Genomic DNA, 17,310 nt, shown 5'->3' on the forward strand with positions numbered 1-17,310 from the left:
CTGAATGGTCTGGCATATAAACCAGAGTACTGGAATATAACTTTTGGTACCTTTTCTTTTTTTTTTTTTCTTCCCAGTATGGGGTACTGCATCCTTTTTGTCCACGGTCTAAAAAAGCTGTCTACATGGTTAAATAAATGGAGAATTACTGTTCTGACCCTCTTCGCTTTACTGCTGCTGCTCTTCTCTTGGAAGACGGTGAAACAGAATGAAATCTGGCTGTCACGAGAATCCCTTTTCAGGTATGAGTGACCACAGGAGAATACTTGCATTTTTGTGTTGTTTAAAATAAGTTTGTTAGATGGAATAGTTTTCTTTAGCAAGAGTCCTGCTGTTGATGCATTGCTGTGATTAACATTTTGATTATTATAAAGTAACACCTACTTTCTGTTTTCTGGCAACTGTGCAAAAAACTGGTGTCAGCACTTTATATGCTTATGCACAAACTTTGGTTCTGGCGATCACATTTTTAAGACATGCTGTTTTTAAATAACTTCAGTTCTTTAGATTTACCAATAATCTAACACTTTCCTTTTTAAAGACATATGAAGAGTTCGTTGCAACCCTCCAGAACACCATAGTAACGGTATTGAATATATTGAATTTTCTTTAGTGATGTTCTTAATGACAAAAATGAAATGCCATGAAGTGCCAAACTTAATGTACCATATTTCATTTTATTTGATTACTCTTTGCCAAACAGCTCTCTTTACAACCTCATTTATATATTTTTTTGCACTGAAGCAGACTGTTTCATTTTGTGTTTTGCTAGCAAATGTATTGCATTTGCCTCCAGCTGCTTTCAGCAGTTGTCTAATTGTGAAGTAATTGCGGATATGCAGGTGATCTGCACACAGGTTGCTTAGCTTTATTTTCTAACTTACTGGCCAGAGCAAAGTTTTAATTTATGCAACACTGAAGAGTATGGAATTATTTTTTATGTGTACCGTTCAGTCTTCAGGAAACACTATTGAAGTGGTTGGAGCTCTGTTAGTGAGATTTTTTTTTCAGAAAAATCTGGAATAGGGGTTTCTTTGCTGTGACATGATTCATTGCCCGTCACCCTGAAACACTGTTTGGTGTTCAAACAAAAGCAGCCATGGTGACCGGTCTGGGCTCGCGCAGCGATCCCTGTGAAGCACACCTCCAGTCCAAACCCTTCTGGCTAACGGTGGCCGCTCGGAGGAAAGCTGGACGCCTTTCCAAGTTGGATGACTCTCTTGTTGAAAGGGGGGTGGGAAGATGGCAATTCCATATGCCGAGTTGCAGGCATCACCTGGTATCACGTTGTATACAGTTGTGGTGACCCGTGTTTAAGAACAATGAAGTCGAAACGGAGCAGGTGACAGGAGGACATCTCCTCCTACTAAGGAGCACTCTTGGGATGATATGGGGTGCCGGGGGTCTGTTGCAGAAGAGGAGGATAAGGTTATGTCTGCTTAGTTAGATGCAAATGGACTTCTGTTCATCCTACTTCTGTTCAAAGCAGGGTGACCATCAGCCAGCCCAAATTCAGAAACTGTGCCACTGCTTCAGTGCAGCACTGAGGTGGAGCTAATATACCTTGCCTCAAGGTAGGGATTCGATGTTGCCCAGGGTAGTACGCAGGGCTCGGTGGCTTGGGTCAAGCTGGCTCACTCTTCAGTTCAGGTCTTTTGGGGACAATTCCAGGAGAGAGATCTGCCCTGGGCTTTTGAGGAGAAGGCAAGAATGCAGGTGTGCTCCTGCTGGGTCACCTTGTATTGTTAGCAATCCTGAGAGCAATCAGGAGCAGATGCCTAGAAAAGCAATGTAAGAACAGGGCCAGCAACAGCGATGCTTCTCTCCAGTCCTTTCCCAGCTTGCAGTAATCTACAGTTTAAAGACTTCCTGAGTCCGGAGTTACTTGCTTTTTTTGCTTTTAACAGCCACTGACGGACTTTTCTTCCATTAATGTCTCTGACTGCTTTTTCAAATCTATTTATAGTTTTGGCTTCTACAGCATCCTGTGCGCTGGGCTCTGTTGTTAAATTACACAGTGTGCACACTAAGATTTACCTTCTGTGTCCTGTGAGGCTTCTGCCTGATCATCTTGTTTGGTGACCCCTAGTTCTGGTGTTCTGAATAATGAGTGAGTAACCATCAGCTTGTCACTTGTCCTCTGCCTTCCATGCCTTTACCCTCATGCCCTCACCAAAGGCTGTCTCTTTTTCACACTGGAGTCTGCCGGTTTTGAACTCTCCTCATATGGAAGCTGTTGTGCATTTCTGATCCTGCTTGACAGTCTTCGCTAGATGCTTTCAAACTCTAATCTGTCCTTTTGAGAAGGAGAGCAGAATCACCTTTCAAGAGATACGTGCAGCACAGTAACGTAGGACTGCTTTCTGGTTTTTGTTCTCTTCTCCTACTAATCCCTGATCTTCCACCTGCCTTTTGTGACCTCTCCTAAGCACTGGGTGTTATTTTCAGAGCACTGTCCACACAAACTCCAAGGTACCTATTGTGAGTGGAATTGTCTGATTTATAGACATCAATCTGTGTGCAGATTTACGCAGATTTAGAGTGTGTGTGTGTGTGTGTACACACTCTGATACTTGTGCCTGTACCAGAATTGCATTTCGTCTGCCATCTTCTTGCCCAGCCTTCAATACCGTGAGATCCTTCTACAACAGTTTGTGGTTAGCTTTAATTCCTGCAGTGTAATTCACATCGGTGTTATCAGCAAACGTGTTGTCTCCCTGTTTGCTCCCTTTTCAAGATCCTTTGTGAACACATGAAGCAGCTCAGATGCCACTGCATGTCTCTTGGGAGTCCTGCTTGCAGTCTTCTCCAGTTGTAGAAACTGTTCACATACTTGTGCTCTTTGCTTGCTGTCTTTCAACTAGGTATTTATTCAGGAGAGGACCTTCCCTCTTACTCCATGATGCCTTTAAGAAATTGGAAGTCTTTAGTGAGGGATTTTATCAAAAGCCTTTTTGAACATTTAAGTGCACAACATTGATGTATGTGATTCTAACTGGGCTATATTTGGATTTTCATAAAAGCTTTCCATAGTTTCAATACCACATACCTGTTGCATCTTATCAAAGAACAACAGAGCTGCCCAACTAACTTCTTTCTGCAAAATACAAGGTTAATTCTTCTCTGTTGGATTGTAGTTATCCAGAACTTCGCTAGAACTAGTCTTTATTACGGTTTTCCCCAAATTACCTGGAGTAGAAATCAGACTTGCTGGTCTGTTGCCCCCCAAATCTCTCCCCTGGAGCCAAATTGACATCATGTTCATCACCTCCCATTTCTCTAGTGCCAGCCTCATTGAAATGATAGGCTACATACTGCACCTAATACCAGCTTCACGTTTGATTTCCTTTGGATGCATACTACCAGGCCCAATGTATTAATAACTGTTCTTGGTGTTGATTTGTTTTAAAGCCTATTTTACTGCCACTTCAGTTTGAGATGGTGCTTCGGACTTGCCCCTGTAAGGAAAGGCTCCCGTGTGGCAACCTCCTTCAGTTCTCCTGTAGTGAGCACTGGTGCAGATAATCCATTTAGCTTTTCTGCCGTGGCCTTTTCTTCTTCAAGCACTACTTTTAGACCGCCATCATCTATTTGCCTTAGGGGATCTTTGGCAGGTTTCCTGTATCTGATGTATTTCATTATTAGCTTTGATGGCTTTAGCAAGTTTTTCCTTAAATCTCTTTTGGTCTGCCTAATTATCATTTATGTTTAACTTGCTGAAGTTTATACTCTTTTCCTTTTTCCTTCTGCCACTGTGATGTTTGATTTTTAAAGGGTATTTTTCATTTCTCATAGTCGTCTTTACTATGCTGTTTAACCATATTGGCCTGCTTGTTGTCCTTTTAAGATTTTCTTTGATAGGTGTTATACATCTCTTGTGAATCTGTAATATGGTGGGACTCTTCTTATTGATGGGAAGGAAATGAAAAAGAAGAATAGTATAGCAAGAAGATAATGTCATCCCAGGAGTGGGAGATCTCCTCTTTGGGGCAGAAGGAGGAGGCTATATATAGGCTGATGAGGAGAGGAGGGAGAAGTGGATGGAGGCATGCGCAACAGCAATAAATTAGAAAGGACAGAGCAGGAGGAGGAGATAAAGAACAGTAAAGAAGTATGAGGGAAAATAATAAGGAAACAGAGCAAATCTATAGATGTGGGAAAGGAGACATAAATCAACCTACTTGGTAGTCTCTGTGTGTGTTGAATTTTTTTTTTTTTTTAAAGAAGTATGTGCTGAGAGAATCTGTACTCCCATTCCTAGTTCTTCATTCTTCTTTTTCCAGTTGCTTCTTTAATTAAATACTGCTTTTTCCCTCCTATTACTTTTTTCCCTTCACCTCTACTTTCCATTCCTGCATTTGCTTGGATGTGTTTCTTCAGGGTCGATCTGTCTTGATTCCCTTGGCTAAGACCTGTTCTGCTATACATGCTTTTTCTACACTGGTCCAGGGGTTTGTATACTGAGCATGGTACCAGTTTTGTGCTCGTACCCCATTTTGTCCCGTTCTCAAGGCTTACCCCGCTTTGACGTTGTGTGGCAGCACTGTTGCCATCTCTGGGCCATCCTGACTCTCAGTCTCCAGCCCAGGGGCCAAGTTTCCGGGATGCAGAAATCCTGCTGGGTCTTGGCTGAAAGCAGCAGTGTGGGGGAGGGTGCTGGTGTCTGAGGAAATGATGCATTGACACATAGGTGCACAAGCATATGTGCAAAGACTAAATGAGAAGCAAATGAACCTCAAGACGTGGCAACATATATAGAGATCTAGGTGTTTGAGGCATATTATTCCAACAGATCTCTAGAAGGCCCAAGCAGTTTGTCTTACTGTATTGGCAGGTGGGCGGGGAGGGCTTATTTGTTAAATATTTAAGGAACTACCGTATAGAGCAAATGCACAGGCCAGGAGCTAAGGCTCCGCAGGCTGCGACCGCGGTCAGCGTTGATGTCTGAAGCCAGGGAGAGGGAGGTGAGTGAGGTCTGTGGGCTAACCTCTGCATCCGCTGTACCGACCTTTTCAAGGTCTGTCAAGCCGCCGTGTTTCCTGTTGCTCCTAGAAAGCATCTATCTGCATGCCTTGCCCATGTTCGTGACAGTGCCTGGAAACGCAGTTGTAACCAGCAAAGGAACTGTATAAAAGTGGCACTTTCTTAGTCAGCAGTTTTCCCTCCCAAGACAGGTCTGCTGACTTCAGTAATTTGCAAAAACCATCCCAGCCCCAAAGGTGGCATTTACTGCTGTGTTATTTTGTTAATTCTGAAAGCTAGCTCGGCTGAGGAGAGCAAGGCCTGTTGCTTTTTGTGCATCTTCTATAGAACAGTTTAATATGGCACAACATTGATACCTGTGAAATCAATACATGGGTAGGAGGCCAAGGGAAGTGGTTGTTTGTGTCATCCAGAGAATAATTTGCTGTAGAGAACCTTTACTGATGACAGTGATGCCCAAAGCAGAGGAGACCCCACTGGTCTCCCAGGGCTGCTGCTGAGGCAGAAGTGGCCTCATTCCCTTGTAAACTGAGCTCTTTTCATATGGAAATCGCAGAAAATCAATGAAGCTTCTGCCCTGCACCCAGTCATTTTGCAGAGCAGAACATGCACGTAGGAAAACAACAGAGGGGATCACAAGAGACTTTTCCCAACTGAAGTGGGATTTGGGCAATGCTGGTATTTGAGGTTGGAAAATACCAGTGGTATTTTATTTCTCTGATTTATGGCTAATAGGCTTTTGCCTTTCCATGGAGAGGAAGCGTTACGTAAAAGGGTTTGCCTATTGTTTATTTTCCATTTATGTCGCTTACTGCTGTCGTAGAAGTCAAAAGGGAAGGAAATCCTCGGGAGAAGTGACGTCTGATCTTGGTAGGCTTGTTTCTGGCTGGAGCCAGATCGGTGGCCATAGGTTTTCAGAAGGGCATGTGTGTGCCGGGCTGGGGAAGAGGGAAATAGGAGAGTTTGGAAAAGCACACTGGAAAATTAGATTGAAATTGTGAGAGACTGGGGGCTTGTGGGAAGCAGAAATGGAAAAACATTGTGTTCTGCTTTGTTATTTGTACTCCACCCTTTCCTGCTTGGCTTTCATTGTGGACATTATTGTTTCCTCTGTCAACGAGCAAACAGTGTTCTGGGCGGGTCAAGAATCAATTAGCAGGAGTGTTTGCCTAAACTCTCCTAAAAAATCCCCTCCGTGTCCAGCGCTGTGTTTGCTACTACCTCCCACAGCGCAGAGACTCCAAGCAGCCTCACTCATTGCTATGTGCATTTGCAACATGAAACACCCCCCTCCCCACCCATGCGAGGAGAATAAATAGGTCAGGGAGCGCGAGTGGTGTGATGCAGAAGAGAGCATTGTAAGAACCCAAACCGATTTCTGCCTTTCCTTTCCTGTGTCACCCCCACCTCCAGCAGAAGAATGCAGCTGAAAGAAACTTTATTAGTGACGTTTTAATAAATGGGACCAGCAGGATTAATAATAAATTCTATTTAAAGGGAAACAGTCCAGAATTAAAATATTTAAACATATGCATCTTACTGTTAAAACCGTATCTCATTAGAACTGAAGTACTTGTGCATGTATAATGTACTCCTCACCATTAACTCAGTTTGCTCTGTTTCAGCAGGGACTGTAGCAGAGCCAGCAACTTACTGCACGTAGCTCTGAGAGAGCAGCAGTTTTGAGTGCCTGTCCGTGTGTCTGCCTGTAATGCTGGCGCTGATGTAATGAAACCCTCTCTGTATAAGAATTAATATTCCCGTAATGCCCAGAGGTTGTAAGTGTGTAGTTAATAGCTCCCAAGGCCAATGGAAATTAACACAGCCATAGCAGTCACACATTACTTGCTGCTGGTGCAGTATATCTTTGTGAAAACTAATATAGAAAATCATTCTCTTAAGAATAGCATCAATTAACTGATTTAATTCAGCGATTAGTCACAAAATGTCTTATTCCTGTAGTGCTCCCAGTAAGTAATTTGGAAATACCTGATGATTAGGAAGCCAAATGCAAGGTGTATTTCTAATTTCAGTAGGCAAACCGTGGCTGTGTTGTGCTGAACTCTGTAAGGCAGCCGTGGGCGAAGCTTTGGAAGCTTTCACAAGTAGGCATTAGCGATGCTTGATACCACTGGCTGCACATAACCAAAAATATACTGTATTTGCCACTACGATTCTCCAGTGCCGTTTTACAATGAATTCCCTGACAAAGGGTTTCTGCAGCTGTGGGTGCATTCGCCCCATGGGAGAGGGTGTTGCACCCTACTGTAGGGGCTGTGTGCGACCCTGTCTCATTATGATTAACTTCCACGCCCACCAAAGTTAAACAGGAGAGACAGACAAGGCAAAATAACAAGACTTGGGAATTTCCTAATCTTTGCTTTTCCTACCTGAGGTAGGAGGGTCAGAGATGATGGGGAGAGAAAAGAGAGCAGCTGACAGGAACCTGCTTGTGAGCAAGAAACAGCACTTTGTCTGCTTTTACGTGAACAGATTCATCCATCCTTATTTCCCATTACCTCAGAGAGCCCCTATATATGTGCTGGAAAGGATTCCCCCATTAAACAGAGTACCGACTTCTCTGGATTCTTGCAGAGGAAATGTTTCCATGGCGTACGTGCTCCTGTGATTTCTTTCTCTCTTTAACCTTGAAACAACATTTCTTCTAGCTGTGCAAGGTGTACCTTGCTTTCTGTGCTTTCAAGTAAATAAGCATATGCTTGCTCTTCTTTTGTCTTTGTGCCCTCATTATTAATTCCAAATGCTGAGTACAATCTACAGGAGGCAGGAGACGACGGGAGGGATGGGGTGTCTGTGCAGCCACATGTCCTCAGTCATGTGCTATAATGCCAGAGCGTACAACTTGCCAGCTAAGGGTGAGAGTCCCATTAGCCCTCACCTCCTGGCCATGCTCTGCTCAGCACTAAGCTATGCATACGTGCTGGCTCGGTGCTCAGAGTATGCTATGCATCCCCTCTAGTGGCTGATGTGCATGGAACAGAGACCTTCTTTCTGGTACGTGCAGCTGACAGATTTAAATCAAGATTTTCATAAGGTGCTTCGTGACACTCAGGTTTAAGCAGGGACCCTGTTATGGCTGTGTTACAGAAAGTACTATATGCTTTCCCTCTAAATATTAGCCTTCTTAGAGTCTTTCAATTTAATAATTCAGATTTTGAAATACGGCAGCATCTGGCCACAGGGAGTGTTGCAGTGTTGGTGACAGCGGCCAGGACGAGTTGAATTGCTGCTGCGTATTTATGTCCGCCTGGGGCACGTGGTGTACCAGTGCGTGGGGCAAGCTTGGGGTTGTAACGTGAGTTGTGTTGGCACGAGTGCGCAGGAGGTGACGAGGTGCTCAGAATCAGAGCAAACTTTTCAGAATAAAGGGACCGTGAGAAGAAGATGGACCTTGGGGAAGGTGGGGTAACCTGGCCGCTAACACCGTCCTGCTTCTGTTCCTCTTTGCAGCTCAGGGGTGAAGACCCTGCCCCACAACGCCAAGGTGCACTACAACTACGCCAATTTCCTGAAAGACCAGGGCCGTAACGTTGAGGCGATCTACCACTACAAAACTGCTCTCAAGTAAGTCCCTTAAGGGCCCAGTGGGGCTGCGGCCGTGCGGTGCAGCCTGCTGTTAGCCCAGCCCTTCCCTGCCGGGCATGGGGCAAGTCGCCTGCTCCTCACCCCTGGCTCCTGGGGGCAGCTCAGCTTTCGGAGGCTGGGAAAGTTCCTTGGCTCGGTGTTTGCGTGTCATTAAATGAGGTAGCCTGGCTTCCCTCCAGCTCCACGTGTGCGTGTGTGCGTGTGTGTGTGCACACTTCAATATATGAGATAGAAATGTTACCATAGCTACACATTGAGCAATGAGGTGTATTTTACACAGCTGAATGTATGCTGGTAAGCAGGAGGTAGTTGTCATAAATGCATTTTCAGGTTCCTGGGCCATTTATCTTAGTAAATTGTTAATGGTGCATGCCTGGAAAACGCCAGTGCTGTAGCCATCTGAAATGCAGTAATAATAATAGTACTTACTACTTGTATTGAGGCTTCTGTCCACAGAGCTTTGCATGAACACTAAACTAATTGATCCTGAAAATGCTCCTGTGCAGTAACAGGGTAAATATCGTTACTGTGGTTTTGTACAGGGAGGAGCTGAAGCAGGAGGGTGAATTGCCTTGCCCATAGATGGATGGTAAATCTGAGCCCAGGGTTGGGCTGTAGGATGGGAAATGTCCCGTGGTACCTCTGAAGGACCCTCCCGACCACGCGCGGACGGGGTTACTCCCTGCAAGCAGCATCCCTCTGCTTGCCGCTCCTGCCGGTGCTGTTAGTGCAGCTCAGCCGGGGCCTCAGTTGCTCCCTGCTGCCCGGGCAGTGCTCGGTGCAGCAAGCAGGTTACCCCAGTTCCCCAAACCTCTCCTCTCTGGTCCTGGGGGCTTGGGAGAAGGGACAGGCCCCTCAGGGGAGTGGGTGCAGGGGAAAGGGCAGGGGAGGGTGGCAAGGAAAAGCAAACATGGGGGATGCAGATAATGTCTTTGGGAATAAAAGCATGTGTGGGAAGGACAGCCAAGGTGAGGAGTGGCTCTGATGGACAGCAAGGGCAGAGCTCGGTCCCATAGGGCACATCAGGAGGTGCAAAAAATGTTCTTTCCTGACACGTGGTGTGGCAGGAAACTCCAGAAATTACATCTATGTTTTGTCTTCTGGCCAGCTGACAGGGTTATATGAAAGGCTCTCCAAGGGCTCCTAACCCGCCCAGGTTAAGCTGGGAGGACAGGATTTCATTGTCGCTGAGGAGGGCCTGAACCTGGGTGAAGGTGATTTGTAGCTTTTTTGAGCAGCATCCTGTTCTGGTTTACTGTGCTGGGCATTTCGGAAGTCATTTAGAAAAACCTCCATCCTATTTTTTTAATGTTTCCAGGAACGGAAAATCCAGCACAACCATCAATAAATTGTACTGAAGGTTAATTACCTTGGCTGTTGAAAATGTCCTCCTTTATTTTTGGTCTGATTTGTTTAACGTCAGCTTCCAGTCATTGCATTTGTTTACACCTTTAAATGCCACACTGAAGGTGCCATTACTAAAAGTCTTTTTTCCATAGAGTGATCAACTCCTCCCTTAACCTGCTGCTTGATACAACCCACTGATGTAGCTCCTGGCGTTTTCAGTGTTATGCGAGTTTTTGCAGTCCTCCTGTCGTTCCTGTAGCTAGTCTCTGAACTTTCTCCAACTTACCAGAAAAGCCCATTGCAAGTTAAGAAGAGGGACTAACAAAAATTATCCAAGCCCTGCAGTGAGCGTGCTAGTACACAGTAACGTAACTGCTCCTACCGACATTGCCTCTGCTTGTGTAAATGGGATTTGCTGACAAAAGATTTTGCTCTTCTCTAACTCAGCAGCACCCATTTATTATAATTATAATGCTGTCTTCTACTCTGCAGTATTTCAATTATGAAAGAGTCTGTTTTGAGAACTGACTGCAAACATTTCCTCAACTTTATTGGATAGCACGGTTTGTGCTGATGGTATTGTTTATAGAGCATCCGAAGCCTTTTTGGGGCTTGGAGCCACAGAGAACCAACCATGCCCTTCTCTAGGTGCTCGGTGTCTCAGTGACGCCGGTGCTTGTGCTCCTCTTGCTTCAGTAATTTCAGGATTAGTTGGCTCTTTTGAAAAGCGAGGCTCTGTCCCCATCTTGCATGTTTGCTATCTGACCTGGTAGCGCAGACCAGGAGTCGGGAGTCTCCTACTGGCTCCATCACTGGGAAGCTGCATTACTTGGTCCCACTACCTTGTCTCTCTGCACTTAGGCTTTCCTCATTTTTACCCCTTCCCACGCCTGTAGCAGGGAAATTGCTGTGTGATAAGCAATAAACCAGCTTAAGTAAGAAGTGTAGTGTGTTCTTCTGTTGAGAATTACATTCCGTGTTTTCCCCTCAGACTTGCCCCTTCTGAAGCGCCTGGGGTTGTGTGTAGGCCTTGCAGCCTCCGCCAGGTGCCTATGCGTGATGGCCGCGTTGAAGTGGTGGAGAAGGTGATGGATGTGGGACAGGCGAGATGATGGTGGATATAGCGGAAGACCCTAGACAGGTATCGCACATAAGAACAGATTTCATGTCCAAGCTGTTTACCCATCCTCACGGGCTCCAGCTGTGCAATTGCTGCTCTGATTGTAGACCAATTACTCTACAACTAGAAGGAAGTAGTAGCTGTAATATTCTGACCAGGTTTTGATGGTTCAGGGTATTTTTGGCCGCTGGCCTGACCTTAAAACGCAAGAACAGCTGGGAAGCTGAGGCACCACTCGCTCTATGAATTTCCTCATCAGTGAGTAGGCAGGCCGGCAGCTCAGGTGCTAACACAACAAGCTTCCCTCATTTACCCCAGGTACCCCTCACTGGGTGTCTGCTTTCCCGGTGAGTCCGGGTAGATCCACACTGCCCAGGTTACAGAAAACGCAAGCTACTCAAGAGGCTTCGCAATCCAGCAGCAGCACCGTCAGAAGTATGGGAGATCAAAATATCGTATCTGCCTAGCGTGCAGTGAGCAGATCAATAAGGGAATTAATAAGGAAATGGAGTCAATAAGGACACGGGCTGCCACCACCGCCACCCGGGAGGGAGCTCCTGGGAGGTAGGAAAGGGAGAGCAGCGTCGCCCTGGACCGGCTTTGTCTGAGGCACGTGGATGATGGCTCATCCATCATTCCAGCTCGCTTCTAAAGCTTGTGCCAAATTACAATGTAGGTCTGCTTGATCTCTGGTGAATGAGTCTAACTGTTTGCTAAACAAAAGTGATCCTGTCAGTCGCACTCGGCTGCTTGAACCTCTCGCAATTACCATTCCACCAACGTAATGATGCGTTTCTACGCCCTGCTTCTCTGCCAGAAGTGTCGGTTGCCATGTAGCTATTTAGTGAAACAAAGGTTGCCATTGCTCCTGTGAAGTAGGCAGGTGATGTTGTAGCTATAGCTGTGGGAAAGGATGTTGAAGTGCATACAGGTTACGTAGTGAAATAACAGCAATTGAGACTAAATCCTGGGAAAGTTGATTCCTGGTGCTTTAATCGCTTGCTCCCATTCCTGCTTTCAAAGGCAGGCAGGATCCTCTGCTGGCACGTGTTGGTGTATCTCTGTTAACTTCAGGGCAGATAAATTGATGGAGGAGAAGAATGTATTTTCTCTGACAGTGAAACTGCAGGGCAGGTTTCCAAGGCAAACTCAGCAACTGATCCCGCCAACCACCTGTTGATGCCATTGCAAGTGGCCTGTCAAAAAACTCATTCCTCACCACAGCCCAGGTGCCAGTGACACAATATCCTGACTTAGGTAATTAGTGCAATCTAATCATGCTGTCCAAGAGTGGGGGAAATGAAAACTGAAATGAAATGCAAAAAAGGAGAACAACATTTGAATTGGAGACGAGGAGAATGAAAAGAAAAAAAGTTCTGTGTACATAGGAAAAGCTCCCCCTGTACGTTGGGTTCCTAAAAGGAGAATGGAAGCGGAGCCCTTCGGAGATGCAAGATGAGTTACCTGTAAAGAAGACTTGATGAACAGCTGGCGTTCTGCAGTTGTAGCAGTGGGTTATAAACCTTTCAGTTTACCTTCAGTAAAACAAGAAAAACACTGCTGGATTAGACTGCTTCACTGGTTTGCCTGACATATGGTAGTGACCCCAGGAGATACTTGGGGTTTTTTTCCTGCAAAAAGTAAAGGCCAGAAATACTCAGTCTGAGATGTGAGTTGACCATGGCTACTCTGAAAGCTGGCCTTAACATTCTTGCTGCTGCTTCTGCTGCAGATTTGTGGCTGTTGCTAGGAATTTCAGAGACCCCCTGCTCCTGGAGGTCAAACAGTGCTGGTCTTATTCAAAATAAAACTTGTCTTGCCGCTCTTGTGTTTGAGTGAGAATATGAGATCGTGCAACCTCATGCAAATATGAAGAACAACTCTGATGTGCTAATGAAGACATTTTTGCTGTTATTGATAGTTACCAAGCTTTTGTCCTGCTTCTCCTCAGCCTTGCTTCCTTGACGTTGCTGTTGAGACTGTTTTATCGCTCCTCAGGAATGCACATGAGCTGACATGCAGAGAGAGAAAAACAGTAGAGCCTTAAAACCCATTTGATGAACATTCGTTATGTGTTTAATAACACTTTTAACAATGGGAGGGGGGGAATTCACCTTCCCTGCTGCAGTTGCACTCATTCAAAAGTTTAATTCCCAAACGAGCTCTGTCTTACCGTCTGTGTTTGTTGCCAGGGCCGTGCTTCCCATGGATGGCAGATTGATGTGAGCAACAGCGGGTGGGGCTGAAGGAGGTTGCTGGGTTTCTTGCTGGAGTTGGGTGAATAAATGCGCTAACAATAGTTCTGTGCTATTCAAGCTACATTTCTGTGTTTGGCAGAAGTTCAACATCTAAAAATTCATGTTTGCACTTTTGGATATAAAAACATATAGATTTGCCCTTAATTAAAAAATGTCAGTAGGGTATTGCGTTTAAGTTAACAGTGGGGGAGAAAGAGTTATCTTTGTGTGAAGGCAGATGCTGTGACCATCAAATGATACAAAGCGGTTGAATCATAACTGAATTATTTCTTCATAACTGATTTTTGCTGGATGAAAGTCACAGAAATGAACTGGGATTGGGTGACTAAAAAAGGAAAAGTGCTGGTAAGAAATAAATACAGACAGTAAGGCTGGAGGGGGGAGAGAGAGATTCAAGCTGGCCCTGCAAGCATCGGGCACCTCGGGGCAACCCAGAGCTGCTCTCTGGGGTGTTGCTCTTTCCCAACGGAGGCATGGGCAAGTGTGTGAACTGACTCTTACCATCAGTGTAATACCTGATAGTAGAGGGTCCTGCAGGAAGTAATCCACCATATGTGTAATACTGTGAGTTTGTGCGCATAAATGCACTGGTGTGCATACATGAGAGTGCGTACACATCTGCAGTGTGCCTGTGTGTGTACGTGTCCATCAACAGGTTCATAGCCACACGCTCCCCTTGGACTTTCTCTGCCAAACACTGCTGACCGAACAGAGTGGGAGGGGGACCAGCCTGCCATGCAGAAACCTCCATTCTCCTTTGTGGCATCTTCCAGAGAAGGGAGCCTCTGGGCAGCAAGCAGGAACCCTCGGGCTGGCTTTCTTTGTGTCTCGAGGAGCTGTTCTGGTGCTCAGCCTTGAGACAGAGGAGGGGGTAGGCCAGGAGGCAGATGAACCAGTATGAAAACTCTTGGTGCTGCGACATGTGTCGTCTAGCTCTTGCAGAGCTTGCAAATAATACAGCTTAGGGCATTGCTCACAGCATGGAAACTGGGAATGCTGGTTTGTGGCATCAAGAAGCATCACGTGATCATGCTTATGTATACTTGGTACTCGAATGCGGGCTAGGTGGGGGAGGAGGGAGGAGGAAGGAGTGTGGGTACCATATCCATATCCCTCACTGAGGGAATAAAATTGGTTCATAGCATCACTGGAATGGGTAGAAAAGGAGCAAGCAGGGCTGCTCTTTTTCCTCACTCCACTTAGAAATAAAGCCCTAATGCTGTAAGGGAGACTCAGGTTTCTTGCTAAGCTTTCCCACACACCTTCCCACTGGGTTTTTATATATCTTAAATCAACAGTATCTGGGGTTGTTTAAATTCAGTTAAATTGCACTCTCCATGCAGTAAAAAAATTGTGTTCATACAGCCCTTTATGTATGTGTGTGTCTGTGTGTGTGCCTTGAAAATGCCTCTCAGCGTGGACTGCAGGTGGCCTTGGATACCATCTGTGATTTATTTCTGGAAAGAATTAAAATACCAGCACCATTTGTTAGCCTGTTTTTACAGTGAGTCAAAAATGTGCAGCAGTGCTTTGCTGCGAGTGTGAGGGCTGCATTTCCTCCCGAAACCGTGAGTGTCCTTCTGACAGTTAATGTTACTTAGGTCAGGCCCTCGGAGCAAGCCCTCTGGTTAGGCATTTGGTGAAACATCTTCATGGAGACTTCACATAATACCCTGTGTTAGTGGATGTTACAGACTTTAGGCAGATCGCGTCCAAGGAGTCAGAAACATCTTTGCGCAATGTTCTTCTGAATCGCACTTTGACAATAGGCTTTTGGGGTAGTTGGTGCTCTTGTGTATGTATGTTGTGGCTGTCCTGAAGCTAGACAAAATTGTTGAGTGATTTAATAGTAATTGATGGCTGAAAAGGCTGCCTGATAATTTGAATCAGAGACTTAGTGGCCTTTACAACACAGTGCATAGGATGATGGCCAAATTACTTCAGCCAGTGTAATTTATTTTTGAACCTGTTGTCTATAAAGCGCTAATCCCTGCCTGTTTTGGGGTGTGCTCCAACTCTGCTCAGTTTTTCTGCTTTTTAGTGATCAAATATCAACCAATCAAGGCACGAGCCTTTATTTACTCAAAACCCAAACTGGTGTAATTGCAACCATGAGCCCTGATGCAGAGGGAGTATGTGTGCAGTGTAACTGCATTGACAGCGATGGAAGCTGGATGTGCCTGCTGGGATGGACAGACATATGTGTAACTTACCCCTGGACACTGGTATTTACAGGCAGTGTCCCCTCCTAGACCGTGGCTTCAGTCGTGCGTGCAGGTCCTTCTACACTGTCCTTCAGGGACTTACTGGCTTTTCAAATGCATCTTTTTGGAGAAGAGCCCCCATCAGCTATGAGAATGACTGCTCTATAGCCTTCCTCAGACACTGTGTCGTTGCTCTGACTGCTTACATATCGGGGACTGGTGCTGAAAATCTGGGGAATGGAAAATGCTTCCCTAACGAAGCTGCAAAGCTGTTGTCTTATTGGGACAAGGCATTTATTTTGATTTTTATGCGGGCTATGCAGAGAGAAACTTATGGCTGTATTTTGCTGGTTTTCAAGTCTACTTTTCACTTTTGTCTAATGAGAACCTCAAATCCAAGGATTAATTACTCGTTCCCACAGTAATTTCTTTTTCCCTAGCCTGCTGTCCTTGTCTTTATGAAAACTTTGCTCAAAGAATGACCAGGTAGCGCTGGTTATTGTCGTGCTAAATCATCAGAGACTTGCTTTCACTGGTCCTTACCAAGGGTCAGCAGAAAAATTGGTTCCCAGCGCACGTCTGTCAAGGATAACCTTGAGACTTTCTGTGAAGGCTTGGCAGGAGTAGTTGAGGCACTCTGCTTATCCCCAGACTTCTGAGTGGCCCCTTTGAACAATTTGGGCAGTGCTGTAATGGGAGTGCTCTGATTTACACCAAAGACTGAGGCAACCCCCAGACATCTCGGAGACAGCCGTGATCACGGTTGGCAGTATGGGGCTGTACAGCTTCCTCCGGCACCTGTGAACCTTGGGAGATGACAGGCGTGACTTCACCCCATCTGCTTAGGTGAGATATATGTTGTTATTTCATCCCCTCACGTAACAGTTTGGTTGAAGAACTCACCCGATGGTCTCCTGTTTGCTGTGGCGTCCCTCTAGTTTCTGTGGGCTCTGTGGAGGTGCCTGTACAGTTTGTGCTGTCTGTAAGTCGGGCGTGTCATGAATTGTTAGTCGTTTGTTGGGCTTGAGTGGTTTCTGGGATTTTCAGGACTTAGATGCATCCTGCATAAATTCCTTATGTGAGAGCATAAGCAGGCAGCCCGGTTTGATAACCTCATGTTGCCTTGGCACTGCAGGGAACATGTGAGTTTAGCAGGAAATGTTTTATTTATTCATATTTAGCTGTGACATTGTTTGACTTAAAATCCTTTTTTTCTCCACAACTTCAACACTTCAGCTTCCATCCGTGCCCAAGTTTGAAAATTTAATGAAAATCCATAAATTGTACTGTTGTTTAATGTGCTACAAGTTTGTTTTGTAAATGGCATGCTCCTGGATATGTTTGGTTTGGGTTTTTTTTTTTTCTTAATGGATGCCAGGCTCAAAGAATTCATGGGGCTTTTGTCAATTTACAGATTAAATCTATTCAGCTTCTCTTTTTTTCACGTTTCTGTCCTGGAGGGGTTCCCCTTGGTATTAGGGCACAGCACGGCTGCCATCCCCTGTGCTCTGCCCATCAGCCTTGGAGGCTCACACTGGTGGAAGAGTTTGTCGGCGGCAGGGCGCCCACGAGCTGCTGTTCCTGCCGGCTGGGCTGCCAGGCGGGGGGAGAAGCCGTACAGCCAGGGCCTTTCTCCCTTCCACCGGTCCCTGGCTGCAGTTCAGCACTCGCTGTGTATACCGAATTGGCCTCTGGAGATCCCAGCTGAGATCAAGACCCCGCTGTGCCGGCCACCGACCGTAGGTGGAGGCTGTCATCACCGCAGAGGGCTCGTGCTGTGAGCGGAGAGGCA

At 45.8% G+C, this 17,310-nt stretch overlaps 1 protein-coding gene across 1 annotated transcript in view; it reads left to right on the forward strand.

The window, feature by feature from the left end:
* The window catches only part of TMTC1 (transmembrane O-mannosyltransferase targeting cadherins 1), a 149,741-nt gene that overhangs the window by 99,273 nt on the left and 33,158 nt on the right, over positions 1–17,310 (forward strand). Inside the window, exons 10-11 of the mRNA XM_030041302.1 lie at positions 78–242; positions 8,455–8,568. Coding sequence (XP_029897162.1) covers positions 78–242; positions 8,455–8,568 — 279 coding nt within the window. The remainder of the gene's footprint in view (positions 1–77; positions 243–8,454; positions 8,569–17,310) is intronic.

This window comes from Aquila chrysaetos, chromosome 17 (genome assembly GCF_900496995.4).
Source record: "Aquila chrysaetos chrysaetos chromosome 17, bAquChr1.4, whole genome shotgun sequence".
NCBI lineage: Eukaryota > Metazoa > Chordata > Aves > Accipitriformes > Accipitridae > Aquila > Aquila chrysaetos.